Source organism: Misgurnus anguillicaudatus, chromosome 12 (genome assembly GCF_027580225.2).
Source record: "Misgurnus anguillicaudatus chromosome 12, ASM2758022v2, whole genome shotgun sequence".
Taxonomy (NCBI): domain Eukaryota; kingdom Metazoa; phylum Chordata; class Actinopteri; order Cypriniformes; family Cobitidae; genus Misgurnus; species Misgurnus anguillicaudatus.
Genome location: NC_073348.2, coordinates 36,954,322 through 36,981,430, shown reverse-complemented (window position 1 = coordinate 36,981,430; position 27,109 = coordinate 36,954,322). Strand labels below are relative to the sequence as shown.

The following is a 27,109-nucleotide window of genomic DNA, read 5'->3' as shown; positions in this document are numbered from 1 at the left end:
TTTGTTAATATATTATAGTAAACATTAAAAAGTGTATTAATTACTAAAATATATCAGAGTACGCGACAATTTACTATAGTTTACAAAAGTAAATACTTTAATTTATTTTAGTACATTGATTTGGTTTATTTATTTATTTTTTACTGCATATTATTTAGGAGAAGGCTGCATCCTCCGGAGGTCGCATTTGCAGGCTGCATACGTCATCAAGACTGTCTTATTTCAGAATATTAACATTTATAAAGTTTACTAATATTCTTAGTTAATCGTAAATTGTTGCAATTTGCTTATGACTTGCGAATGTAATGCTCAGTTTATTTTAATAGACCAGGCTTGATGGCGTATGCAGCCTGCATATGCGACCTCCGGAAGCTGCAGCCTTCAGATGAGAAACGGCCTCAGTGTCTGATTTCCAAACGGAAGTGAGCACTTTGAAGCGTGTATTTCCTTTTAATTATCAATTAAATATGTTTTATCTGACCGACTGTTGTGGTCTAGCCAGCTATTTCTCCACAATTTAATTTGTATTTTGTTCTGTGCGGTCGTTGTAATTCTTCGTGTAGTTCTCCGTCGCTCCAGCAGGCGGCAGTAATGCCGTTTAACTCCGTCAACGTCACTGTAGAGGAAGAGTGCAGCGACAATAACAACAACACGACTGCAGTTATTGCCTAATGTCAGATATCAAATTCAGTTTAAACATTATAAACACCGTTTACTGTCATCATACTACATCAGGGAAACTCATTCGGGTTCATTAATAAGTTAATGGTAAGTGAAACATTATGACAATATCATTTTTAAAATAAGGAAGGTTAACGTGCCACACAATGCAAGCCAGCTGTTACATGTGTTTAGTTATGGAATGACTGATTATATTATCATGTCATCTAAACTAGTTCGTTTTCACATTCAGGGTGACTTGATATAAATCATATCTGAAGATTTTAGAAAAACTGTAAAACCCTCTCTGACGTCATGGCCCAGCAGAGAGGAGTCAACAGTCTGCAATTTAACCAGGACCAGAGTAAGTTTGAGACAAATTTGCCCAATCTAAAATATAGCATGATGCACGTATCTTTAAAAAATCCTAAATTTGAGATAGTTTTAATCTGGTTTAAAATGTTTAAAGGTAAAGCCACTCAAACTCCCAAATACATAATGTTAGATTAGTCTCAACCTAATAATACTTGTAATGTACTATTGATATTTACTTTTAATAATAATAATGACTTATTTAGCTATATCACTTTATACACTTTTACTAAGGTTGTTTCTGCTGTGCCATGGAGACCGGTGTTCGGATTTACAACGTGGAACCTCTCATGGAAAAGGGGCATTTAGGTAAAATTAATCTGCTTTTGTCATATTAATATCACTTGTTTGTTGAGATGTCTGTAAATGTTTTGTGATTTGATTGGTTACAGACCATGAGCAAGTGGGCAGCATTGCCTCGTGTTCAATGCTTCATCGATCAAATCTCTTGGCTGTTGTTGGAGGCGGAGTCAATCCTAAATTCTCTGAAATCTCAGGTATGACGGCACCTTGCACTTTATAATGCAAACTAATCTACTATTAAAATCCAACTGTAATAATAAAAGTATTTTGTTTTGTATTAGAAAACGGGTTTAAAACTTAATTTAAGCTTGCATTAAATGCATTTTCAACATTGGATTATATCTTTGACAGTATTAATATGGGATGATGCTCGAGAAGTGCGAGACCCCAAAGACAAACTTGTGCTTGAGTTCACATTCACCAAACCAGTGCTCGCTGTGCGTATGAGACATGACAAGTAAGACGAACACCATTTGGGGAATCTCGATTATGATTTGATTTGAATGTGCTCAATGTACTATTAATGTCTCATCTCTTCTGTTCTTTTGTGTGAAGAATCATCATTGTGTTGAAAAACAGAATCTACGTTTATAGTTTTCCAGACAACCCTGTTAAGCTATTTGAGTTTGACACTCGGGACAACCCAAAAGGTATTGCGATGATTATACAGATGTATGCAAAATATGTGTAGATAGAAGAAAATCAACCTAATAATTTTGTTCTTAAGATGCTTTACATTTATGGTCCTGTAGGTTTGTGTGATCTGTGTCCTAGTTCGGAAAAGCAGTTGCTGGTTTTCCCCGGACATAAATGTGGCAGTCTGCAGTTAGTGGTAAGATGCACTGTACTAGGATTGCAAAAACAAATGTGAAAATTATTACAAAATAGGAATGCACCCATGTATCGGCCTGTAATCGGTATCGGCAGATAAAATTAGTTTTTGACTCGGCCAATTAAATCCTGGCATTCAAAAGGAGTGGGAAAACGTATCAGAACTCATACTGTGGCATTATTTTGAATTGGGTCACAATGACAACAGAAATGCTCTTTTAGGATTTTTACGACATAAAAAAGCAAAGTTATCGGTATCTATTGGTATCGGCTAATGTCATTCTAAGTAAAAGAAAACAGAACAGTGCATTCCTATTACAAAATATTGGCTATTAAAGCATGTGATTCTCATTTAATTTCAGTTCAAGGTCCAGATTCATCCATCACTTTCTGTCATTCATTAACAGGATCTTTCCAACACAAAACCTGGAACGTCTTCAGCTCCGTTCACCATCAACGCCCATCAAAGTGAGATCGCCTGCCTTGCACTGAATCAGCCTGGCAGCGTGGTGGCCTCCGCCTCTCGAAAGGGCACTTTGATTCGTCTGTTTGACACTACGACACGAGATAAACTTGTCGAGCTGCGGAGAGGGACCGACCCTGCAACACTCTACTGGTATTGACCTATCTCTGCAATACATACAGTACACTAAAACTTTGTTTTAAAAGCATTTTAAAAGTTTGATTACTAGTCCTTTATCTATATAAAATGCATTATTTTTTTCAGCATTAACTTCAGCCACGACTCATCCTTTCTCTGCGCATCAAGCGACAAGGGAACTGTGCACATATTCGCTTTAAAAGACACCAAACTGAACCGTCGCTCTGCGTAAGACTTTCTTCTCTCTTGGTCATTTATTTACATACAGAATTACATAGTTGTAGTGTCATTTATAATCATATTTGACTTCTCTTCATTAGCTTGGCACGTGTGGGAAAGGTGGGTCCGGTCATTGGACAGTACGTGGACAGTCAGTGGTCTCTGGCTAACTTCACCGTTCCGGCCGAATGTGCTTGTATCTGTGCTTTTGGGAAGAACACATCCAAAAATGTCAACTCGGTTATTGGTATGCGTGTTTTATTCTTAACCCCTAAAAACTTTTAAAACTTTTTAGCTACTCTTTTGTATGATATGTAACGTTTGTTTCTTGTTTCTCTTTGAAGCCATATGTGTTGACGGGACATTCCACAAGTACGTCTTCACCCCTGATGGAAACTGCAACCGCGAGGCTTTTGACGTGTATCTGGACATTTGTGATGATGATGATTTTTAAAGCTGGAGAACTTTGATCTGTCGCTAAATGTAAATTAGTACTCAGTGTTACAGCTTTGTTTGTTCCTGTTGCTTAGTTGTGTGAGTTTATGTCGCTGCTTTGTATAATCAAATGTACATAAGCTTTCTGTGTAAAGTGGAAATATGTTTAATGAAGTTTGATAAGATACACATTTATAAGTTTTAAAGTCTGTTGAGTGTCTTTTGGGAATCACCGTTATAGACCTTTGAATTGTTTTCTATCATTCATTAAAGTGCACCTATTTCATTGCTAAAAAAGCTCTGTGTCCTTGATTGGCCAGCTAATCTGTACGTTGTGATTAGCCTAAATACCTCTGACATCAGCTGGAAATGTGACGCTCCTTACCATGTTTGACCGATTTGCTTACAGTGCAATACTGACAGGAGTTAACTTAGGTTGTGAGTCCTAAATGGGAGGAGTTATGATAATGACCGTCGGGTCCAGGGAAATAAAGTGTTGCCTGGAATCCGTGTGTTTGTTGTAGTCCAAGAAAAGAGATTTACGTTAGAAACCATAACTAGCATCATCATTTACCTTGGGCTTTGTACTTTTTGCATATCATTAAAATGTATGAATACACACTTAAACACCAAAGGAAATGTAAAATCGTGAATCGGACCATAGTTGCCCTTTAATCGGATATTATGTTGTTTCTTTAGTGCAGGTTATTGTACGAGAACCCCTGGTGGTTCGGGAGGGAATTGGAGTGGGTTCGTGAGTGGATGAATAAATACAATTATATCATAAAATGTAAATAAATAATTTTATTAAAAATAAAAATGGAAATAAAGCATTTACTAACAAAACGAAAGATATTTGGGTCAATGAAGAACAAGCTCCTAAAAACTTATTTTTTTTAAATTGATGTAATGCATACTTTGAAGTCTTTAAGTTTTGTTTATTAAACAACATTTCTGTACATTTTAATGTTTTTTTTCAACAATATTTTTAATATTCCAATTCAAAAAAATGTCAGGTGGTACAACCAATCATTGTCTTTTTGCTAGATAAGTTTTAATGCTGTCCCTGTGTCATGTTGATTGTTTTGATAGTGGCATTTCAAATTATAATCCTGGAAATATTTTGAAAGTGCAAAACTAACATTTGAAAACTATACATTTAAGAAAAATATATTTTTTAAAGCATAATTTTATTTCTTATTAAAATTATTATTATTTTGTTTTTTTATTGCAGTTGCTCCATTTGATTTTCTGATTGCACCACTTGACCTCTGCAATGAATTTATATTTAACAGACTTCTACTTGGATGCTGGTACAAGCTTTTGCCTGTGATATCAAATTCATAAATATACTTTTAAAATACAATTACAATTTTAAAGCATTTTTTCCTAGTTGACTTTCTGGTTGCACCACCTGACCTCTGCAATAAATTTATATTTAACAGACTTCTACTTGGATGCTGGTACAAGCTTTTGTCTGTGATATCAAATTCATAAATATACTTTTAAAATACAATTAAAATTTTAAAGCATTTTTTCCTAGTTTTACATTGGTTGTACCACCTGACATTTGACTTTCTGGTTGCACCACCTGACCTCTGCAATGAATTTATATTTAACAGACTTCTACTTGGGTGCTGGTACAAGCTTTTGCCTTTGATATCAAATTCATAAATATACTTTTAAAATACAATTAAAATTTTAAAGCATTTTTTCCCTAGTTTTACAGTGGTTGTACAACCTGACATTTGACTTTGACCACTGCAATAAATTTATATTAAACAGACTTCTACTTGGATGCTGGTACAAGCTATTGCCTGTGATATCAATTCATAAATATACTTTTTAAATACAATTAAAATTTAAAAGCATTTTTCCTAGTTTTACATTGGTTGTACCACCTGACCTCTGCAATAAATTTATATTAAACAGACCTCTACTTGGATGCTGGTACAAGCTTTTGCCAGTGATATCAAATTCATAAATATACTTTTTAAATACAATTAAAATGTAAAAGCATTTTTTCCTAGTTTTACATTGGTTGTACCACCTGACATTTTTGGTTGCACCACCTGACCTCTGCAATAAATTTATATTAAACAGACTTGGATGCTGGTACAAGCTTTTGCCTGTGATATCAAATTCATAAATATACTTTTTAAATACAATTAAAATGTAAAAGCATTTTTTCCTAGTTTTACATTGGTTGTACCACCTGACACAGACAGTGTACCAGCCTACCCATTAAGTTAAAGTAGCTTTTTTAGTATTTGAGGGAAATCTACAAACTTTATTCAGCCATAAGACCACATTTTATTTGCTGGATGATGTGATATATATCATGTTTAGTGTTTATACTTAATTTCTTAATAAAAGGCCCATGATTGTGTTTGTACTACATTTATGAACATTCAAATTGCCGGACAAAAGTTTTTTCTAATTAGCCCAACATCCCAACACCTACTAATATTTGTGAAAGGTAGACAAAGAAGAAAGGTAAACATGTTGAGTTTAGCCAGTGGAGGGAGTGTTGCTGTTGCTCTCAATACAACAACACACGAATGCTCACGGCACGCAAACTGTCCGTGACAAACACGAGACAACACCCGAGGAGTCGATCCACGCATAATCCAAGACTGTGACGTGTCGGGACGTGTTTTTTATGTTGTTGTTATATGACTGCAGAAGATTGAGCTCGAGGTGGCATTTATCAGAAAGTGAGTTTTCATCATGCTAACACGACTTAGCCGTGCATGCTAAGTCTGCATAATTGAAATATAGAAATAATAAAGATGTTTTTATATGACTACACACTTTTAAGTAATTGTAGTACTGATTAGATAAAACATAGATAAACATTCATTTATTTCGCTAAAAGTGTGCAAATGCCTTATGCAATGCGTTTGTTTGTTCTTAGCTTTAGCACAAGAAGCTAAGTTAATGAAATCTAATCATCAAAACTGAATAATTTTTAAAACCTTTTTTGCTTTTAATTTATTAAATTATTCTGAATTAACGATATGTCGTCGTTGTCTTCCTCATGAACGCAATTTTGAGAAAGTGACAAGCTGGGACAGCTAACGTTAGCATGCATCCAAAGCTAATGTTGACATTTAACACAAACACGAGACAAACTGTTTTTGTCATTAAGTTACGTAAATACGTTTTTATGACACGTCTTGTATTACACATGATACATTTGACTTTAAAACACATGACTGCGATCATGCAACCTTCCCTTTTCAAAGTGTGTATTTGGCAATCACAGTTATTGTGTGTAAGTTAACTGAGATGAAGACTTGTTGATGTTCATTCTTGTATTTGTTTCAGGTTCTGTTTAGTTCAGGATGTCTTCTCGTAAAAAGGTTCTCCTGAAGGTCATCATTCTTGGGGATACTGGGTGAGTTACATGCTTTTTCGGGGTTTAATATTTAAAAATGTTAGCTTATGTAAACCAATACCAATACAAGATAATATAAAAAATATGTAATAAATAAATATATAAATATTACAATTGAGACTATTAATAGAATGTGCTTTGGTAGGCACCTCAAAGACTGTGCCCGCGGGCACCACGTTGGAGACCCCTGGTGTAGTGAGTTTACAACCATGTATTTGTGTCCCACAGTGTTGGAAAGACATCGCTGATGAACCAATATGTTAATAAGAAATTCAGCAATCAGTATAAAGCTACGATCGGTGCGGACTTTCTTACCAAGGAGGTGATGGCGGATGACAGGCTGGTGACAATGCAGGTATGTCCCATGTTAAGCAGTTTTATTATAGCATGTTATGGTGTTAGATTGCATGTTTACCACTTGGTACAGTAGTCAATGTCCTGATGAAGAAACTCCACTTGAAGTAGATATCATTAACTAAATTTCCTTACATTGGGTTAATTTAGGAATATAGTGGGTACAATCTAGTTCGCACTGGCAACTTTTAATTACATCCTATTTATAAGCAAATGCATTTATTGCTAATGTCATAAAGTTGCAGAGCTGTTTTGAAGGTAATTTTTATTAAATGATGTCTTTCACTGGGTTCATGAATTTGCCTGCCCATTCAGTCTTATAGTCAATAGTTTTAACTTCATTAATCAAGGCAGATTAAAGTATTCAAACTCATTCTATGTTTTTTTTACAGCAAAATATTTAAAAAGACCAAGGACAATATCATTCGTGACCCTGTCTGTGAAATCCAGCCTAAAGTCTCATAATCTACTGATGAGATTTGGAGCTTTGATTTCACTTTAATTTCTATCTTTGACATCGATCTTACTCAAGTCAAAATATAGATAAAGATAAAGATATTTTCACTGAATGTTCTTTACAATATGTAGGATGATTTTGTGTAGAAAACATTAAATCACAAAAAATAATAGATTTTAGCTGAGTTTTCATTGACTGAGTCACATTTCCTACTATTTGACTCTTGAAATATTCTGCTGGTTGTTTCAGATTTGGGACACAGCAGGACAGGAGCGGTTTCAGTCTTTGGGCGTGGCGTTTTATCGCGGTGCGGACTGTTGCGTGCTGGTGTATGACGTGACTGCGCCAAACACCTTCAAAACCCTCGACAGCTGGAGGGATGAGTTCCTCATTCAGGCCAGTCCACGAGACCCAGAGAACTTCCCCTTTGTAGTGCTTGGTAACAAGATCGATATTGAGAACAGGCAGGTCTGTATTCTGGATACCACCCAAGATTATATTTTCCTACAGATATATTCAACTGGTTTTAAAGTCTACTTTGGTGTCAGTTTAATGACGAAATTGTACTGCTTATTGTGTATACGTGTGATATTACCTTTGTGCTATTACTTAAAGCACCAGCTGCATTTTCATCAGAAACTTCAAATGTGTAGTCATTTATTATGAATAATTAAAACTTTGTGTTTTTAGTAGGGTTGCAAAATTCGGGGAATATTCAAGGCTGGAAACTTTCCATGGGAATTAACAATAATATATTAGCCTGGCTAACTCCAGACCAGTCTCATAGAGATTGAGACGTGGTCTGGGAACCATATGCTCATTTTCTCGTATTTGAGGCGTGGTTTGCGAATGCCCAGAGCCGTTTATTGGGCGCTGCGAATTTCTGTCAAATGCGTCTGTACTTAGCTCATAGTCAATTGTTTTAATTATACCAGATGACAGATGTAGAGCGACATAAATTCAAGCATCAACAACTTTTATCGGGTACTTGTGCACACAGCTGAAAGCTATGCAACTAAACCGGTAGCTGTATATTGATATTGAAAAGCAACACAACTTAGTGGCACTGCGACAACCACAGTACAGGCATAATGACAATATCATATTAATAAATACCACTTACCATTTATAAGTTAAACGGACTTTGTCGACGATGATGCCTAGCAGGTTGGTCCTATAAAACTCTGTGGCTATCACGTCTTGCCATATCCAAACATCCTTCTTGGATATGAAATTGTTTAACGCCAAAAGTTGCTCTTTTTTTAAAAAAAAAACTAAAGTTGTGTTCAAAATTACTTAGAACACTATCAGTTGCATCGAAAAGTAACTTCGCGTCTGCTGCCGTGTTGGATAAACAAAACTGCTTCGGTGTGTCGCATAGACGTCGTCATTGTCTTGCTGCCCCCTTTCCGTTCTTTGATTGGTTCCCTATTTCAGGGGAAAAATTGGTCCATGGTTTGCATGCTAGACTTGCAGCGTGAATACATTTCTGGGGGAAACCCAGGCTAATAATATATGGGAATTGATGGGAATAAACTGGGAATTTGAAAAAATAAGTTTTTTGCCTATAACAGAACACATAAATGTATTTAAAAAAATTTTGCAGCATAATTTTTAGATTTAATGCAATTTAAGTTTTTAAATTTCTACCCTGCACATTCCTCAGTCACATGCACACAGCACATTGCTTGCTAAAGGGCCATTGAGGCCACACCCCCTGCATGTACTTGCATTTTTCCAAAACATGCACATTCTTATTAGATGATTTTTGATTAAATAAATCCAGGCTTGATCAGGATTCTTAAATTGTATTACCTTGCATTCATGTCTGCATTAACAAAATGTTTATTTATTTTTGTATATGATATAGTTTATATAAATTTCCCAATTATTTCTGTAAATTTCCAATTTGGAATATTTAAAAAAATCCCAGATTAATTTCTTACGGAAAGTTTCTGCCCCTTTGCAAGCGCATTGCTTTTATAAAACACTTAAACTCATCTTCTTTCTTGCAGGTGACGACAAAGCGAGCACAAGCATGGTGTCAGAGCAAAAATGATATTCCTTATTTTGAGACCAGTGCAAAGGAGGCTATCAACGTGGACCAGGCTTTCCAGACCATCGCTCGCAATGCCCTCAAACAGGTACACGTTCAGCGTCCTTTAATGCACTATAACAACTACTACCGTTTAAATGCTCATATTGATGACACTTTCCAGGAGGCTGAGGTGGAGACGTATGACTTCCCGAGCCAAATTAAACTGCGAGACGACAGACCCGTGTCCTCCAGCGATGGCTGCAGCTGTTGAAACCGTACGTGGAGAACGAGAGGACCAGAGGCGAAGAGAGCGGGCGGGATAGGCCAGCGTACAGGATGGACCGATCTCTCCGGTGCAAACATCCTTCTTCAAACGTCTGTGTAAAGAACTGTTAGGAATGTAAAGAAACTCCCTGCCACAGCATTAGTTTTAATATATAACTACATTTATGGATATTATTTCTATTTAGAGTAATGAACTGTAATAGTTATTCTATTATTTACAGATGATTGCTTTTCTTTATATTGCTACTTGTTTTTTTTTAATAATGTATTCTCTCATCTCCGTGTATTATAGCCCATTCAGACTTGACTCTTGCTTGCACATCTGTCTGTCTGTTATTTGGGTGCCTTTAATTTTTTAAGTTGTAGAGAAAGTCGCTGTCACATTTCCTTTGTTTGCCAAATTTTGCTGCTTTAACCTTAATGTGTTCTTTAACTAATAATAACAACTTGGCACACAGTACAAACAGCCGGTGCAAGCTCAACGAAATATAAAAATCTACAAAATATCAAAATCTTCAAAAGTTTATCAACTGCCAAGGCTTAAACATTCAGTTTGTGCCCGAGACGCCCTGAATTAGCGTCACGTGTGGTACTCGTCGTTGATAGATGCTTTCATGTGTTTGCGTAACATGAAAGTTTTAAGGAGCTAAAGTGCAATCAGTTTAGTTAAACTAGCAATGCAACAAATGTTGCTTTTCTGTTGAATGAGTGATTCCCCAGTTTGAATGACTGAATGTAACAAATTAACATGTAATTCTTGTGTCTCGTGAAAACATTTCTTGACCTCATGCTTGAGTATATTTTACTTTAATTTTTACCTCTAGATAGTAGACACATTTCTAAGGGGCTCAGTTTGACAAAATGATGGGTTTGACGTGCTAAGTCAAATAAAATCTGAACGCACAAATTGTCAGATCAAATGTGAAGGAAACCTGAAATCACAAAGTGAGCCCCAACAATCTTAAACTGTGTTTTTTTTAACATATCTTTATTTCTGTAAACCAGTATTGTAGATCAAAATGAAAACATTATTATTGGTGATGTCTGCCAATAAAAACAAATAAACATCTGTTCCTCTTTTATACAAATTACTGGTACATTGTTAAATCATCTCTTGATATTGTTTTCTGATCAATGCTCAATTAATAAATCTTTATTCAAATGACAGCAGTCTGTCTTGGCATCTGTTTATTTGATCCAATTCAAGGTTTTCTTAAGACATCAAAAGATGCACTGCTTTCCTCCAACAGAACCAAAGCACATTAAATTGTACTTTTTCCATTAAATTGAGTCCATGCAGTTCATCCAGACCACATACAAAATGGCAGCCGATATTTCTTTGATCCAAACAGCAGCTTGTAGCAGTTGATGCTGTTTCTGCATCCACACATTTGACATCCGTCTTACAAGTCTCACTGTGAAACAGGTGGTCCGAATGCATCCATAGTCTCCATCACTAAAGACAAGTGGTCCAAGAATGAACTTACAGAGACACGAAGAATACGAGCTTCATCTGCAGTCCATCTCCTGTAATGGCAACAGAATAAATCAAATGCATTGCAAGTATAAAAACAATATGTGAGAGAATAACAAGTACACAGCCTAGGGTACAAAATCAATTTACAGTAGCTAACATGGTGACCCTATCACTTTAAGTGATAACAGGATGCTCAACAAGACATCAATATCGACCCAAATCTAAATTAGGGCAACTATTCTGAACGCTGGACTATTTTAGGTGATTAATTATTCAGTTTAACTCACACAGACAAGGTTTGACCCGCAACATCCAAATCTTTGGTGATTCCTCCTTTTCTTGGCTCAGGATCAGGGGATAAAGACTGCAGGGCAATAGCTGCCTCTCTTTCTGAAGGGAAAGGGACTTTTAGAAAGCTGATGTTTCGTGGAGTTAAAGGATTTTTAAAAGATTGATTTTACATAGACCGCTCTGCGGCACATGGCTCTTGTCTAATCAAACCCCGCCGTGCAAACAAGTAAGCAGTGTCCGAATAAATATTATCGCATCTATAAGGTGTATAATAATTATTTTTAATAGAAGCCTACTTTTGTTAAATTACGGTAAGACAATGATGAAAGGATACAATTCAAGTTTTCCATTTGAACCGTTTTCACTCGAGGAAGCCGCCATGTTGACATATTTGTCCAGTTTCAGATTGCCATCAGCATTTTCGTCACGAGTCTATTAAATGTAAACCTTCATTTTAGACAAAAAAATCGTCGATTTTCTTTTTTTGAAAGACGGGTTTCATAGAAGTATTTACGTACGTTACAGACAAAATAATAATTATAATACAATGATATATTATAAAAGTTTTTATATAATATTTGCAGCGTTTGTCATATTGTCGCAGCATTATTTATACAAAAGTAAAAAAACAGTCAAAAATAGTGATGAACACATCAGTGGATGAACAGCATTTAAATAATTGTTTTGTTTGTTTATTAATTTATTTATTAAAGAGAGATATTATTTATATAATATATTTATATATTTCACATATATAAAATAGACGTCGTGTTTACGTGTCTTTCTTTGTAATAATGTTTATTTAATGTTTTTATGCGTTGGCAATGTGACGACGCTCATGCATTTGAACTGGTGAATCGCTTTTAAATCGGTTCGTTTAAACGATCTGTCCGAACAAACTGAAAGAGAGGGGGAGTGCGCATGTAGAAGAGTTTTGACTCGTAAGTACGCCAGTACATGCTGTTAAAGCTGCTCTAATTTAATATATATATAAAAATACAATTAAAAAGTCCATCACAACGAGCCAATCTTGCAGTCAATAACACTTGCAGCCGCTTCATACATTCAACATATGTTTTGTAATGTATCAGTATGACATAATGGACTCGTCTAAAATACCGTATATTTAGGCAGCTCACGAGGAAATAAGACACGTCCAGATCTCTGGTCCAAGACGCGCGTGTGGATCCGTGCAGTCCTCTGCGGGTTTATTTATTTTAGGTAAGTCGGACGCGACTGTATTTCTTTTATTTTTTTACTTTAACGTAAAGGAAAAGCGTTTTTCTTTCATGAACAGCTAAATACATTTAATTAAAGTATTTTTATTATCACTGACCGACAGATTTCTGTTTTATGTGATGGAAGCTTACGTAGCCTTGTGAATTTTGTTATTTGATTTCCTTATAATAAGGTTTTCGTTTATTGCTTACAACTAAGAGCAAATTGAAGTAATTACTATTGTTTTATAGTAAACTCAAGTAAATTGTTGTATAATGTATGTTCTAGTAATTTACACACTGTTATTATATACTACAGTATTATTCTGTAGTATTTACAAAAGTGAACTGATAAACTAAAGTAAATACTTTATAGTGTTTTTGAAACTTACTATAGCAGACAGTCTAATAATTTTACTAAAGTTTACTATAGTAAACATAAAAGTATACTATGTTTTCTGATGGAACTATGTAAATACAACTGAACCAACCAAAATGAAATATTTTTTTAAAAATATATTTCATCTAAAATTCGTAATTGTATTTTTCTCTATGTTTATATTTATTTCATTGGTATCTCTATTCGACATTTATTTATTTGTATTGTATTTTATGTTTTTATATTTGGGAATGTTCTCATTCCAAGCAACTATAACATCTTAATTTCTGGGATCAATCAAATTTAAAGGGGACATTTCCCAAGACTTTTTAAATATTTGACATCCCCAGAGTACATATGTGAAGTTCCAGTTCAAAATACCCCATAGATAATTTATTATAACGTTTTAAAATTGCCGCTTTGTAGGTGTAAGCAAAATATGCAGTTTTTTTGGTGTGTCCTTTTAAATGCAAATGAGTTGATCTCTGCACTAAATGGTTGTGGTGGATGCAGATTAAGGGGCAGTATTATTATAATAAGATCCTTTTCTGACATCACAAGGGGAGGCAAATTTCACTGACCTATTTTTTCACATGCTTGCAGAGAATGGTTTACCAAAATTAAGTGACTGCGTTGTTCTTTTCACATTTTCTAGGTTGATAGAAGCATTGGGGACCCAAATCAGATTTTCATGATATGTCCCCTTGAAAAACCATTCTAAACAGTGTTACATATCGGTTTCGGTGTATTTTCGATAACTCATTATTGCATGTTTAAATGTGTAATCCTCCAGTGGTGTTGGTACATTTGGTCATCTCTCAGGCTGATGGGTACGCTCCGTGACCTCCAGTTTGCCCTGCGGACGAAGATCGAAGAGCTGCGACAACGTGACGCCCTCATCGATGAGCTAGAGCTGGAACTGGACATGAAAGATGACCTCATCAGACAGTTACAGGGGGAGCTGGACCGTCTCCACACTGCCTCTGTCTCACATAACCCCTCTGGCGTGATAGAAAACACAGGTGAGATGGGAACTACACTTCCCTAAACACATTCACACACTTAAGTTTAATCATGGAACCAGTGGCTGGTTGCATAAACATAGTTAATAGTCTAACTAGCGATTAGTAAGGCCTTACTTTTCAGATTCAAATTAGAAAAATTTCACATAACGGACTTAAAATCATTCTCACCAGTCTTAAGTTAGACTAGTTGAACTTTTTCAATTTAACTAGTATGAAGCCCCCTAGAACATGATTGCATCATCTAATGTTTTCCATTCAAAAGCATTTCTTACATTTTATGAAACAAATATACACGTTTTATTAACAATAAAAAAATGAGTAATAAAAAAATAATTTGTGGTTTTATTTTATTGGCACTTGAGCAGCGATGCCAGATGAGCCCCAGCGCACTAAACGTCAGGCTATATCAGCTGAACCCACAGCGCTCGACCCACATCAACTCACCCATGTCACCTTAACCAACTACAGCAAGAGTGAAGAGTGAGTTAAATCAATGCCCATACACGCCAAAAAGATAGACACATCTCCAAACTCTATGGTTTTTTTATGGCCGATTGAGAACGCAATGTCAAGGAGACAAATAGAAAATGGGTGAAACAAAATGAGCATTTATCATGCAGAATATTTATGATTATACCCTTTTAAGTGCTTAGGAAATATTTATAAGACAAATGTACTGCAGATCTAATAAATCATGGCTCTTTTTGAATAAGACTACTGCACGCTGAAGGATTGTTGTTCTGTGTTACACAACTAACGTCACATTAAAAAGTGAATAATGGATCGGTCATTATACTGTCTGTCAGACATTAGATAAATATCTCATTTAAGAAAAAAAAAGCCAATTAAAAAGACTTTTAGTCTGATAATTAAAAAAATTCAAATAGCAGACGACTTCAGGCCAGAACCGCACCGGATCCATGCCAAAGTCGGTAGCTCCGGTGTGGATCTGGCCATTGCAATATATCAACAGTGTTGGGAAAAGTTACTTTTAAAAGTAATGCATTACAATATTAAGTTACCCCCCAAAAAAGTAACTATTTGCGTTACTTATTTACTTTTTATGGAAAGTAATGCTTAAATTACTTTTTAGTTACTTTTGCGCAACGTTTTCTTACTTGGCTGAGGCTTGATCTCTTTCAGGCCTTGCAGGTAGCTTTTATGACTGAGAAGTTCTGCATGTAGAAATTGCATATTTCCATCCATACGTTCAGTTTAATGCATTACGTTGTTTTTTACATCAAATTAATTAAACTGAAAAGTAACTTGCATTACTTTTTTTTTTAAAGTAACTCACAAATTAATGTGTACATTTATAAAGTAATGCGTTACTTTACTCGTTACTTCAGAAAAATAATATTATTACGTAATGCACGTTACTTGTAATGCGTTACCCCAACACTGTATATCAATAATAAAATGTTACATTTTATGTCATCTCTCAATTATTCATCAAACCGCAATTATTGCAGATCTCGTCAGTTGATCCAAAAGGCTCTGCTGGAAAATGATTTCATGAAGCACTTAGAAGCCGGTCAGATCCTCACCATCATGGACTGCATGTATCCCACCACACTGGCACAGGGCTGCTGTGTCATCCAGGAGGGAGACGACGGCTCTACCGTATATGTACTCGAAGGTAAACAACCTATGTGTCTGTCCGGCACATTTTTAAGGCATTATATTCAATTCGAACTGTCCAAACTAAACCTTTATCTTCTACTTTGTTTTGTATTTAACTATCTGGCAAGCTGCACATCATCTGTTTCTGACAGCGTTTCTTTGTGGACCGAGAGACAACACGTCAAATGACATGTCTTTTTATTTCCCCGGCTCTTATTATTACAGGAGAGACAAACTGTACAAAGGGATTTCAGATCAGCCTTAGCCGATGAAAAGCACAAAAACATCATGTCCGTCACGGTCACGCTATCATCACGTTGCTTCATAATGAGATGCTTAATTATGTGCTCACAATATTGCAGACTGAGTCTCACTCATACACAAGACACAACATAAACAAGATGTATAACTAAACGCATTTTATGGCCCTGTACAGTCTCAAGGTTTTAAATCTGTGTTTTGTGTTCAGAGGGGATGGTGGAGGTCACTAAAGGAGGGCAGAAACTGTGCACCATTGAGCCGGGAAAGGTGTTCGGCGAACTCGCCATACTATACAACTGCACACGCACGGCCACCGTCACAGGTGACACATAAAATACTTCAAACTGATTTCTAAAGGAAGCCAAATGTTTAATTTATGTTTCTGTTTGGCGTGCTTAGCATGACAAAAAGCAAAGACGGGGAAGTGGGTCTAACATTAAGTTCAGCTCTGTAAATTGTTGTCTCCCTCAGAGGGAATGATGTGGATTCGTCTGTGTAATTGCTAAGATGTTTGACCATATTGAGTTTACTGTTCTTTTGTCCTTTACGACACACTAGTTTAGCGTGAAGGATTGGGGTGAAATGAACCGACTCTCTGTTTAATTTCAATAATGAAACGCAATTAAAATCCGTCCTTTGGGTATCCAAGTTCTTTCTTGAGTTCTATGAAGCAATCTCACCTATGTGCAGATTTGTTGCGTCTTACTGAATACTGCGTTGTATATAAAGTACTGCAACAGCAAGCAAAAGAGTATGCCATAAGATCTACTGCATAGCAATTGTACATTGCAGAAAAACATCACAGTGTACACCAGGCTTTATTATTGACCCATTTTTTATGTGTGATACCATGATTAACATGGGCACATTTCTTATCAACCTTCCTTGTGATATATATCTAGTTATGTCCAATCTTTGGCCATGTAAACACCACAACTTTCACACAATAAATGCAAGGACACCAAAGGAAGATGTGATGTAACCGTTAACTGTTTACTTGGAGCGAAATCCACCCACAGGAATTACATCAGAAACGCACAATGGCTTCAAGGACAGCGTAGTCAACTTTGCAGTTGAAATATGTATGTCCTTTAACAAATGTGAGCTTGGCTTTTCATATTCAAACCCACTGCAATGCCTAACCCCATGAACTTTAATTATAAACACTCAATACAGTTTAGAAATGTAATTTAGGGGAATGATGTGACAAAGGGTCATTTAGCAAGACCTTCACTTAATTGATAAGCAGCAACCCTGGGAAATATTGAAAATTAAGTTTTTTATGGTAAAATATTATTAAAATTCTGTTTTTTGTAAGTTTAAAAATATGTTGTATGCAAATTTTTGTTGAAAAACAGTAAAAGGCTGATCCATTCCTTGCTGATCCATTCAAATGCATACATTTAATGATATTATATTTAAATAATTATCTTTCTTCTTATATATGTTACCAGTTACATACATGAGGGTGACTTATGTTACATTTTGTGTTGTTTAATTCATGTTTATAGCATTATTTTCATGTCACGTGTTACCATCATGGTGGTTTATATTTGTGTAAAGACCATAGCACATATTGGCAACAATCTATGAAAAAAAAGCTGGAAATGACATGCCATTTTACGACCTTTGTTATGGTGGTAAGCTGTATGCTATTAAAGGGATACTTCACCGATTTAGCATTCAGCTTTGTATCTGTAGAAACCCGGCAGTATTACTGAATGACCATGTTTCCCTCCCTCATTTCCCCCTGAGAGGAGAGATATCTGCATTTTGGTTCTGCAAAAAAGTCCTCCGATGATGTAATATGACGATTTTTGCATCATCGGAGGACTTTTTTGCAGAACCAAAATGCAGATATCTCTCCTCTCAGGGGGAAATGATGGAGGGAAACATGGTCATTCAGTAATACTGCTGGGTTTCTACAGATACAAAGCTGAATGCTAAATCGGTGAAGTATCCCTTTAAGTACAAAGCAAATTTATAGTAACATATAATTTATATATAAAGCTAATAAATTAATAAAAAACATGATTTAAGAGGTCAAATGATGCGATTTCAGGTTTTCTTTTGACTTTGGGGTTCAAAAAATTTAAGAATTTTTTTCTTAGTATTTTTGTCTTGTTTTCAGTAAAAATATCTAAGAATTCTTCGGTTTAGATTCTTTATCTTGATGCGCAACACGACCCAAGAAAATAAGTCTAGTTTTTAGACCAAAAATATCAAATTTAAGTGATTTTGTGCATAAAACAAGCAAAAAAAAATTGTCAATGGGGTAAGCAAAAAAATCTTGAACATTTTTCTAATGAACACTAAATTCAAGAGAAATTAAAGAAAATTTTGCTTACCCCATTGGCGGATATTTTTGCTTGTTTTGTGCACAAGGTCACTTGAATTTGATGTTTTTGGTCTGGGAACTGGATTTGTTTTCTTGGGTCGTTTTGCTCATCAAGAAGAATCCTCTTTATTGAAGATTTTTTAGATATTTTTCCTGAAAACAAGACAAAAATACTAATATTTTTTTCTTGAAATCATTTTTTGCAGTGTAAAAGATCCGTAAAGTTCCAAATATCCACGCATGCCTAAAACGCCACATTCAAACATGTTCCCACATATCTGCGTCATTGTGTGTGAAGAGATTTGCATAAGACCGCCCATTTGTATGCGCAAAGAAAGAAGACATAACTTTTATTCTCGCTGTAGTATTGTTGACGCCGCCGCCATGTTGTGGAGATGTGTTTTGGGAACTGAAATTCCAAATATGGTAAGGGGCGTATCATTTCCGTTACACGCTTGAGGTATTCGGCCAATCACAACGTACTGGATAGCTTGCCAATGATAGCTTAAGATGCTTTTCAGAACGATGAGCTTTGTAAAAATTAAAGCGTTTCAAAAAGGCGGTACATAGAGGAACAACTATAATGTATGGTGGGAAATATGTTTTGCGATCCTTAAACCACGTAAACACATTGCATTACATCGAATACACAAAATAACGTTATTTTTAGCAACATCTTGACCCCTTTAAGAATTGTGAAATATACAAAACTTTACTGTAATCTGAATAAAGTGCCACCATATTTTTCACAGTTTTTACCTGCAAAGATGTTTACAAGTTTTCTGGCAACCACAGCTTCCAGTTTTTCAAAAGCAACTGATTTTTTACAGGTTCATTCAATCTTTATATTTTATCAGTATTTGTGTTCTCAAGGATCGAACACATGACCTTTCTGTTGCTAACACAATGCAATCAGTTAACCAATGTGTGCATTCAATGTCATTCCAGTGTTTGAGGTATTTTTTCACTATCAATTTAAATATCAATTTGGATGAGCCATAGTCGCACGTTTTCAGGAATAGTTTTTCTTCCTCTCTTTTCTTTTTTCCTTTCTTTTCAGCTCTGACTTATATCAAACTATGGGCCATAGACCGGCAGGGTTTTCAGACCATCATGATGAGGACGGGCCTTCTCAAGCATTCCAACTACATGGAATTTTTAAGAAGGTAGAAACAATATTAAATCTAAATCAACTTTTATGCATTAAAACTAAATCAATGTTTGGCTTTAATTGTATAATAATACTGTACTACTATCAGAAATGCTAGTAATATAAATACATTTTTGTGTTTTTAGTGTGCCCTCCTTTAAGACCCTCACCGAAGATGTGCTGAGTAAATTAGCTGATGTCCTGGAAGAGGTGAGACTTTTAGGACACACAGTTAAGCTACACGTTTATTATGGAAGCAGTTTTGAATTAGATGTTAATCATCACTTTACCCTGTAGACGCACTACAGCGATGGCGATTACATCATTCGACAAGGAGCCACCGGAGACACATTCTTCATCATCAGTGACGGCCAGGTGAGAAAGACTCGACCTGATGTTTATTTCTGCTTTCGGTGTATAACTTAGATGAGAAGTCATATATATGTACACAGGTGAGGGTCACCCAGCAGAAATCAGCCAATGAGGAGTCTGCGTTCCTGTCCACACTCGCAAGAGGTGACTGGTTTGGAGAGCAAGCTCTCAAAGGGTCAGTGAGGAACCAGATGACAGCAGACGACTCTGGGCCCGATCCGCACCAAAGCCGTGACCTGGTTCAGTTTCGGCCCGGAGTCGTCTGCTGTCTGAGAGGTTTTTGGCATTAAATAGTCATGTTATATATTAACCACTGTATTTAATTGTTTTTCTCCCAGGGAAGATGTGCGTACGGCAAGTGTAATGGCAGTCGGTGATGTGACGTGTCTAGTTGTGGACCGAGAGTAAGAAGCTTGCAGAACAGTCAGTCGATCACAATTACTTAAAGGAAAACACCACCGTTTTCCAATATTTTACTATGTTCTTACCTCAACTTGGACAAATTAATACATATCTATCTTTTTTCAATGTGTGCACTTAATCTTTGTACAGCACGTTGTGAATGTGTTAGCATTTAGCCTAGCCCCATTCATTCCTATGGCTCCAAACAGGGATAAATTTAGAAGCTACCAAACACTTCCATGTTTTCCCTATTTAAAGAGTGTTACATGAGTAGTCACACAAGTAAGTATGGTGGCACAAAATATAATAAGAAAAAAATAGTTTGGAGCCATAGGAATGAATGGGGCTAGGCTAAATGCTAACACATTCAAGAAGCCGGTACAAAGATTAAAAGTGCACGCATTGAAAAAAGATAGGTATGTATTAATTCATCTGAGTTGAGGTAAAAACATAGTAAAATATGGAAAAACGTGGTGTTTTCCTTTAAAATCGATCAAATTCACTGCTAATAATTTTCATGTTGCGCAGATCTTTTAAACAGCTCATTGGAGGGTTGGACAACATGAGCAACCAAATGTACGAAAGCGAGGAGGTGAAGGCCAAGTAAGCACACATTCATTCATTAGTAATGAGACGTATCATTATTAATGGATCATTAAAATACCTGACATTTCTCACAGGTTAGACGCAGAAGCTGCATTTTTCGCTAACTTGTCTCTTAGCAACTTCCGCGTGATCTGCACACTAGGGATGGGAGGATTCAGTCGCGTGGAGCTGGTATAATCAGACCAACGTCCTGAAACTAATACAAAACTCACAGTATACTGTTACATAGAAAGTCTGTTTTCTTGCTCTTCACAGGTACAGCTGAAAAATGACCAGAGTCGCTCTTTTGCTATGAAAGTTTTGAAAAAGCGTCACATACTGGACACCTGTCAACAGGGACACATACTGTCTGAGAGACGCATCATGATGGAAGCCCACAGTCCCTTTACTGTCAGGTCAGCACAACCAAAGATACCGGATATAACAAGATGAGCACTGCTATTACTATGAATAGGGCACAATGCTCAATATGGCCACTGTGCCGACAGAAGTCCCGCCTTCCAGTTAAAAGAACCAATCATCAATCAAAAAATACATGATCTGAACTTAACTCTTTCCCCGCCATTTACGAGTTATCTCATCAATTAGGAGAAAACATTTCCCTGCCAATAACCCTTTACTGACAAGTTTTTATGGTAATCTGTAATTTCGCTATTATCCACTAGTTGGCCTCTTACCCAATTTGAAAAAAGAAAACTTAAACTCCATGTATGTTTTGATAATCATTCTGATTCTGATCTCTAACAAAATCCCTTTAAAAAAAAAGCAATTTGTGAAAATGACAAAAAATGCTGGTGGGCAACTTTTTTTACACTGCACACTGCAAAAAATGATTTTCAAGAAAAAAATTCTTAGTATTTTTGTCTTTTTTTTAGTAAAAATATCTACAAATTCTTAATTTTTCTTAATGAGCAAAATGACTCAAGAAAATAAGTCTAGTTTTTAGACCAAAATATCAAATTTAAGTGATTTTGTGGATAAAACGGGGTAAGCAAAAAAATCTTGAACATTTTACTTACACTGCAAAAAATTATTTTCAAGAAAAAAATCTTAGTATTTTTGTCTTGTTTTCAGTACAAATATATACTTTTTCTTTAATTTTTCTTGAATTTAGTTTTTAAGAAAAATGTTAAAAAAATTTTGCTTACCCCACTGGCAAATTTTTTTGCTTGTTTTATGCACAAAATCACTTAAATTTTATGTTTTTGGTCTAAAAACTAGACTTATTTTCGTTTTGCTCATCAAAAAAAAGCATCTTAATTTAAGAATTGTTAGATATTTTTGCTGAAAACAATACAAAAATACTAAGAATTGTTTTTCTTGAAAATCATTTTTTGCAGTGTAAACACTAAATTCAAGAAAAATTCAAGAAAAATTTGCTTACCCAATTGGCAGATTTTTTTCTTGATTTATGCACAGAAGTACTTGGGTTTGATGTTGTTGTTCTAAAAGCTGGACTTGTTTCTTCGTTTTGCTCATCAAGAAAAATCATCTTAATTTAAGAATTGTTAGATATTTTTGCTGAAAACAATACAAAAATACAAAAAAAATTTCTTGAAAATCATTTTTTGCAGTGTAAACACTAAATTCAAGAAAAATTCAAGAAAAATTTGCTTACCCAATTGGCAGATTTTTTACTTGTTTTATGCACAAAAGCACTTAAATTTGATATTTTTGGTCTAAAACTAGATTTTCTTGAGTTTTTTTGCTCATCAAGAAAAAGCGTCTTAATTTAAGAATAAACAAGAATACACAAAAATACTACGATTTTTTTTCTTGAAAATCATTTTTTGCAGTGTATAAAAGGCTGGTGGGGAATGAGTTAATAATTTTTACCCATACAATGTAAAGTTGGCTATCGCTACAAATATACCCGTGCGACTTATGACTGGTTTTGTGTGGTCCAGGGTCACATTTTTTATTGTCTTTTTTATTTATGTTAAGGAATTTAAATAATTTTATTAAAAACACAATAAGACTGTATGGTTATATGCTCCAGATTGTATCGGACCTTCAGAGATTCCAAGTACCTGTATATGTTACTGGAGGCGTGTTTGGGTGGAGAGCTGTGGACTCTGCTCAGAGACAGGTAAAACAAACTTTCTTTTATACATTATTACTCAAAAATTTCAAGACGTGGTGTGATTATACATTTAGAGGATCATTCGATGACGGCACAACACGATTTTACACTGGATGTGTGGTGGAAGCTCTCGCTTTCCTCCACTGCCATGGCATCATCTACAGAGACCTGAAGCCTGAGAACATCATACTGGATCAGCGTGGATATGCCAAGCTGGTAGCTACTATACAATACTGTTATTGGTTTATAGGGTAGTGGTTAATGTTTAAAGATTTGGGCTGGAAACCAGAAAGTAATACAGTATTTATCCACATTGACATGTTTGCTTTTTGCGATCTAGGTTGACTTTGGTTTTGTCAAAAAAAGTCGGCCTGGGGAAGAAGACTTGGACGTTCTGTGGAACTCCAGAGTATGTGGCTCCTGAGATCAGTCTGAATAAAGGTCATGATGTCTCCGCAGACTGCTGGTCTCTTGGGATCCTCATATTTGAGCTGTTGAGCGGAAGGTTGGTTGTTAATAAAGGTGACGATTTAACAATGATATTACCATCAACCAGGGGCTGGTGTTTTAGGGTCAGTGAATATTCAAGGCTTATCCGAGACCTCATGTATTGATCCTAAATGTTGTATTGTTTATATTTCCTCTTTCACCTCAAGCCCACCTTTTTCAGGGACAGATCCCATGATGACATATAACGTTATTCTTCGAGGAATTGATATGGTCCAGTTTCCCAAGAAAATCACTAAGAGTGCTGCAAACATGATAAAGAGACTTTGCAGGTACAAGCTCAAAATACACTTAGACAGTATATAAAACGGACTGTTTTCTGGAAAGGCAGTTGAATAGATTTTGAAACCCAACCGTCATGCAAGTAATTTGACTATGTGTCTATGTTATTTGTCTATCTATGTGTCTAACAGGGACAATCCATCTGAGAGACTTGGCAACCAGAAGAATGGTGTTAAGGACATACAGAAACACAAGTAGGTTTATTCATGGAGTATGTAGCCATTTAATGCTAAAAACACTCATATTACATATTTGACCCTGCACTGCAAAAAATGACATTCTTACTTAGTATTTTTGTCTATAAAAATATATAAAAGTCTTAAAGCGAATTTGTGCTTAAAACAAGCGACAAAAAAAAAATCCGGCAATGGAATAAGAAAATTTTTCTTGAATTAAGTGTTTATAAAAAAAGTAAACTTATTTCAAGAAAAAAAAATTGCAGTATAAGACTTGACTGCAATAAATTATTTTCAAGAAAAAAATTCTTAGTTTTTTTGTCTTGTTTTCACTGCAAAAAATTATTTTCAAGAAAAAAAAATCTAGTATTTTTGTCTTGTTTTCAGTAAAAAGATCTAAAATTTTTCAAATTAAGATGCTTTTTCGTGATGAGCAAAACGACCCAAGAAAATAAGTCAAGTTTAAATTTTCAAGATCTTTTTGCTTACCCCATTGGCAGATATTTTTGCTTGTTTTATGCACAAAATCACTTAAACGTAATATTTTTGGTCTAAAAACTAGTTTTTAGACAAACAATATAAAATTAGTGCTTAAAACAAGCTAAAAAAAATCTGCCAATAGGGTAAGAAAAAAATATAAAAAAGTTTGTTTTTCTTAAACGCTTAGGGGGGGAAAATCATCCCATTGGAAGATTTATTTGCTTGTTTTAAGCACAAATTCAATAATTTTTTTCTAAAAACTAGATTTGTTTTCTTATCTAGCTAATTTAGCCTATCAAGAAAATACATCTCGATTTAAGAAATTTTAGATATTTGTATTGAAAACAAGACAAAAATACTAAGAAAGAAAGTCATTTTTTTGCAGTGTTTAATCTAATGATGAGATTTGGAGCATCAATGTTTGATTTCATTCATTGATTTAATTCATTTACATGACTCTACTCAGTGAATATTAAATATTTCATGGTTATATTTTCACAGAATGTTATTTACAGTATGTAGGATGATTTTATGTAGAATCACAAAAAAATGACTTTTACCGGCAGGGTGACCTTATTTATTGGTTCATTTCAAAGCACTATCAGACAGGTTGTCAATGAATATAAAAGGTACAAATTCTTTAATACCTCATAATAACCTAAAAACTTGTGTGGATTTTGAATTGCAGATGGTTTGAAGGTTTTAACTGGGATGGTATTCGTGAAGGCACTTTAACACCCCCGTTAATACCAAATGTAAGTGTAAAACTTTTCATTCAAACTCAACAGTGATTTTCTATCCTCCAAATGTTTTTCCCTTAACTTAGCTTTATTTTAATTTGAGAAAGTAATACATCCCTATGCTGCTTGTTTGCTCCAGGTGGAAGGCCCTTTGGACACAAGCAATTTTGACTGTTTCCCTGAAGATACAGATGAGCCACCTGATGAGGAATCTGGCTGGGATATTGAGTTCTGATTGGACTGAATTTGCTGGAAATAATTTAGTTATATAGAAATATGGGAGCCAGTCTGTGAAAACCCAGTTATAATAATTGTACTGTTTTCTACATAAAGAACATTTTGTGAAAATATAACTTTGATATCTTTACTATTGACTAAGTAAATATCAATGATTGAAATCAATCTCATTATGACCGATGTACAGATGCTCATATCTTACAAGTGATGTTGTATTTAAAGTTAATAGAAATGGAAAACAGGAGTGAGATATATTTGTAGCTGATGTCTTTTTATTGGTTTGTAACAAACTCTTAAGAATATAACACAGTATGTTTAACCTTCTCTGTATAGAAGCACCCAAAACAGTCATATTACACATGCTAGAGGAAAGTTTCATAACCAAATTAATTAATAAAGAAACAAACTTGGTTCAAAACCAGTTAAGCTCCATGCAGCATCTAAGGCATGCTGTTGACTACTACAAAACAATATTTGGTAAGACTTTACAATATGGGTGTAGTTGTTAAAATTTGTAAATGCATTACGTAACATGAAATAACAATAAGCTATATTGATTTTTGCATTTATTAATCTTTGTTAATGTTATTTAATGCCAACAGAATTGTTCTTGTTGATTCACTGTGCATAACAATCACTATATTTATAAATATATCAGTAAATGCTAAAATTAACATGAACTACGATTGATAAATGCTTATTGTGAATTCGTATTAGGTGATGCATTTCCTAAGGTTAACAAATGTGTAACGTGTTACCAATTATTTCTACTTCAGTTTGTAAAAACAACTTAACTGTAGTAGTCAAAAATATCAAATGAAAGAAAATATCTACTATATCATATATTTAAGATATGAAATTTGCTTTCATTAGATTTACATTTTTGCTTAACCACAGCCGATTGCGTGATATATTTAGTACCAAGACTAAATAATTACATCTCGGACACAAGCAAACATTATTGACAGATGACATAGCGTGATATGTATGGTCATTCACAGTGAACTCTTAAAGGGATAGTTCACCCAAAAATAAAAATTTGGTTATTATTTAATCTCCCATTATTAATTTCTTTGTTCAGCTAAACAAAGAAAGATATTTGTAGGAAACAGAAGCACCATTAACTTCCACAGTATGAACAGTTTTGGTGCTCAAAAAAGGCACCTGCTTCAAATAGAGGTTTGTAACAAAATGAGGGTGAGTAAATGATGACTGAATATTCATTTTTGGGTGAACTATCCCTTTAATTCCTTACATGAAACGTATGGAATGCTGGTAGTGAATAGAAAATGAAATTCAACGAACATTGACTTCCTTTACTACAGTAAATATGTAAACATATTACCAATCGTTTCACATCTAGTGAGGAATTCACAAACGAAAACTCTGCCAGCAGAGTCCTGCCATGCCATGAAATCTTACAACAACAGGACTAGACAACAGAACAGCACAAACATCATTTAATATAGTTGGAGAAGCAGAATCTAGTGATCACTTGGGAATCATGC

The 27,109-nt window shown here is 35.0% G+C and overlaps 4 protein-coding genes across 4 annotated transcripts; 3 read left to right on the top strand and 1 right to left on the bottom strand.

Moving 5' to 3' along the window:
* Window positions 1-608: 608 nt before the first annotated feature.
* Window positions 609-3,610, top strand: wdr45 (WD repeat domain 45). The gene is made up of 11 exons (XM_055208225.2): window positions 609-768; window positions 914-1,024; window positions 1,267-1,341; window positions 1,425-1,529; window positions 1,687-1,792; window positions 1,891-1,985; window positions 2,088-2,167; window positions 2,574-2,782; window positions 2,894-2,995; window positions 3,088-3,233; window positions 3,331-3,610. Exons 2-11 carry the CDS (start codon window positions 976-978, stop codon window positions 3,438-3,440), a joined length of 1,077 nt encoding a protein of 358 aa, XP_055064200.1. The 5' UTR covers window positions 609-768; window positions 914-975; the 3' UTR covers window positions 3,441-3,610.
* A 2,326-nt stretch (window positions 3,611-5,936) lies between these two features.
* LOC129446553 (ras-related protein rab7) lies at window positions 5,937-11,120 on the top strand. Its single transcript, XM_055207712.2, has 6 exons — window positions 5,937-6,138; window positions 6,752-6,821; window positions 7,050-7,176; window positions 7,882-8,100; window positions 9,648-9,776; window positions 9,852-11,120. The coding sequence occupies exons 2-6, from the start codon at window positions 6,769-6,771 to the stop codon at window positions 9,939-9,941; spliced, it is 618 nt and encodes a 205-aa protein (XP_055063687.2). The 5' UTR covers window positions 5,937-6,138; window positions 6,752-6,768; the 3' UTR covers window positions 9,942-11,120.
* Window positions 10,923-12,200, bottom strand: LOC129446554 (L antigen family member 3-like). Its single transcript, XM_055207713.2, has 3 exons — window positions 12,058-12,200; window positions 11,720-11,848; window positions 10,923-11,482 (listed from the first exon to the last, which is right to left on the bottom strand). The coding sequence occupies exons 1-3, from the start codon at window positions 12,102-12,104 to the stop codon at window positions 11,368-11,370; spliced, it is 291 nt and encodes a 96-aa protein (XP_055063688.1). The 5' UTR covers window positions 12,105-12,200; the 3' UTR covers window positions 10,923-11,367.
* Window positions 12,201-12,671: 471 nt separating this feature from the next.
* On the top strand, window positions 12,672-26,229 carry LOC129446552 (cGMP-dependent protein kinase 1). The gene is given in 21 exon segments (XM_055207708.2): window positions 12,672-12,944; window positions 14,113-14,341; window positions 14,710-14,824; window positions 15,817-15,983; window positions 16,437-16,550; window positions 19,627-19,732; window positions 19,863-19,926; window positions 20,014-20,091; window positions 20,169-20,263; window positions 20,427-20,492; window positions 21,019-21,093; window positions 21,171-21,267; window positions 21,352-21,491; window positions 23,096-23,185; window positions 23,254-23,395; window positions 23,520-23,534; window positions 23,536-23,684; window positions 23,836-23,958; window positions 24,100-24,162; window positions 25,313-25,379; window positions 25,504-26,229. Coding segments are annotated over 20 exon segments (2,058 nt in total). The 5' UTR covers window positions 12,672-12,944; window positions 14,113-14,145; the 3' UTR covers window positions 25,600-26,229.
* The last annotated feature ends 880 nt before the right edge of the window (window positions 26,230-27,109 follow it).

What these genes read in the sequence shown, in the direction of transcription:
- wdr45 (XM_055208225.2), top strand. Translation starts at nt 976, where the DNA reads ATGGCCCAGCAGAGAGGAGTCAACAGTCTGCAATTTAACCAGGACCAG. An exon ending in GCAATTTAACCAGGACCAGA is followed by an intron (nt 1,025 to 1,266) that starts GTAAGTTTGAGA and finishes ACTTTTACTAAG; the next exon opens with GTTGTTTCTGCTGTGCCATG. An exon ending in GACCCTGCAACACTCTACTG is followed by an intron (nt 2,783 to 2,893) that starts GTATTGACCTAT and finishes TATTTTTTTCAG; the next exon opens with CATTAACTTCAGCCACGACT.
- LOC129446553 (XM_055207712.2), top strand. Translation starts at nt 6,769, where the DNA reads ATGTCTTCTCGTAAAAAGGTTCTCCTGAAGGTCATCATTCTTGGGGAT. An exon ending in ATCATTCTTGGGGATACTGG is followed by an intron (nt 6,822 to 7,049) that starts GTGAGTTACATG and finishes TGTGTCCCACAG; the next exon opens with TGTTGGAAAGACATCGCTGA. An exon ending in TCGATATTGAGAACAGGCAG is followed by an intron (nt 8,101 to 9,647) that starts GTCTGTATTCTG and finishes TCTTTCTTGCAG; the next exon opens with GTGACGACAAAGCGAGCACA.
- LOC129446554 (XM_055207713.2), bottom strand. Translation starts at nt 12,104, where the DNA reads ATGGCGGCTTCCTCGAGTGAAAACGGTTCAAATGGAAAACTTGAATT. An exon ending in TCAAATGGAAAACTTGAATT is followed by an intron (nt 11,849 to 12,057) that starts GTATCCTTTCAT and finishes ACGAAACATCAG; the next exon opens with CTTTCTAAAAGTCCCTTTCC. An exon ending in GCGGGTCAAACCTTGTCTGT is followed by an intron (nt 11,483 to 11,719) that starts GTGAGTTAAACT and finishes TTGCCATTACAG; the next exon opens with GAGATGGACTGCAGATGAAG.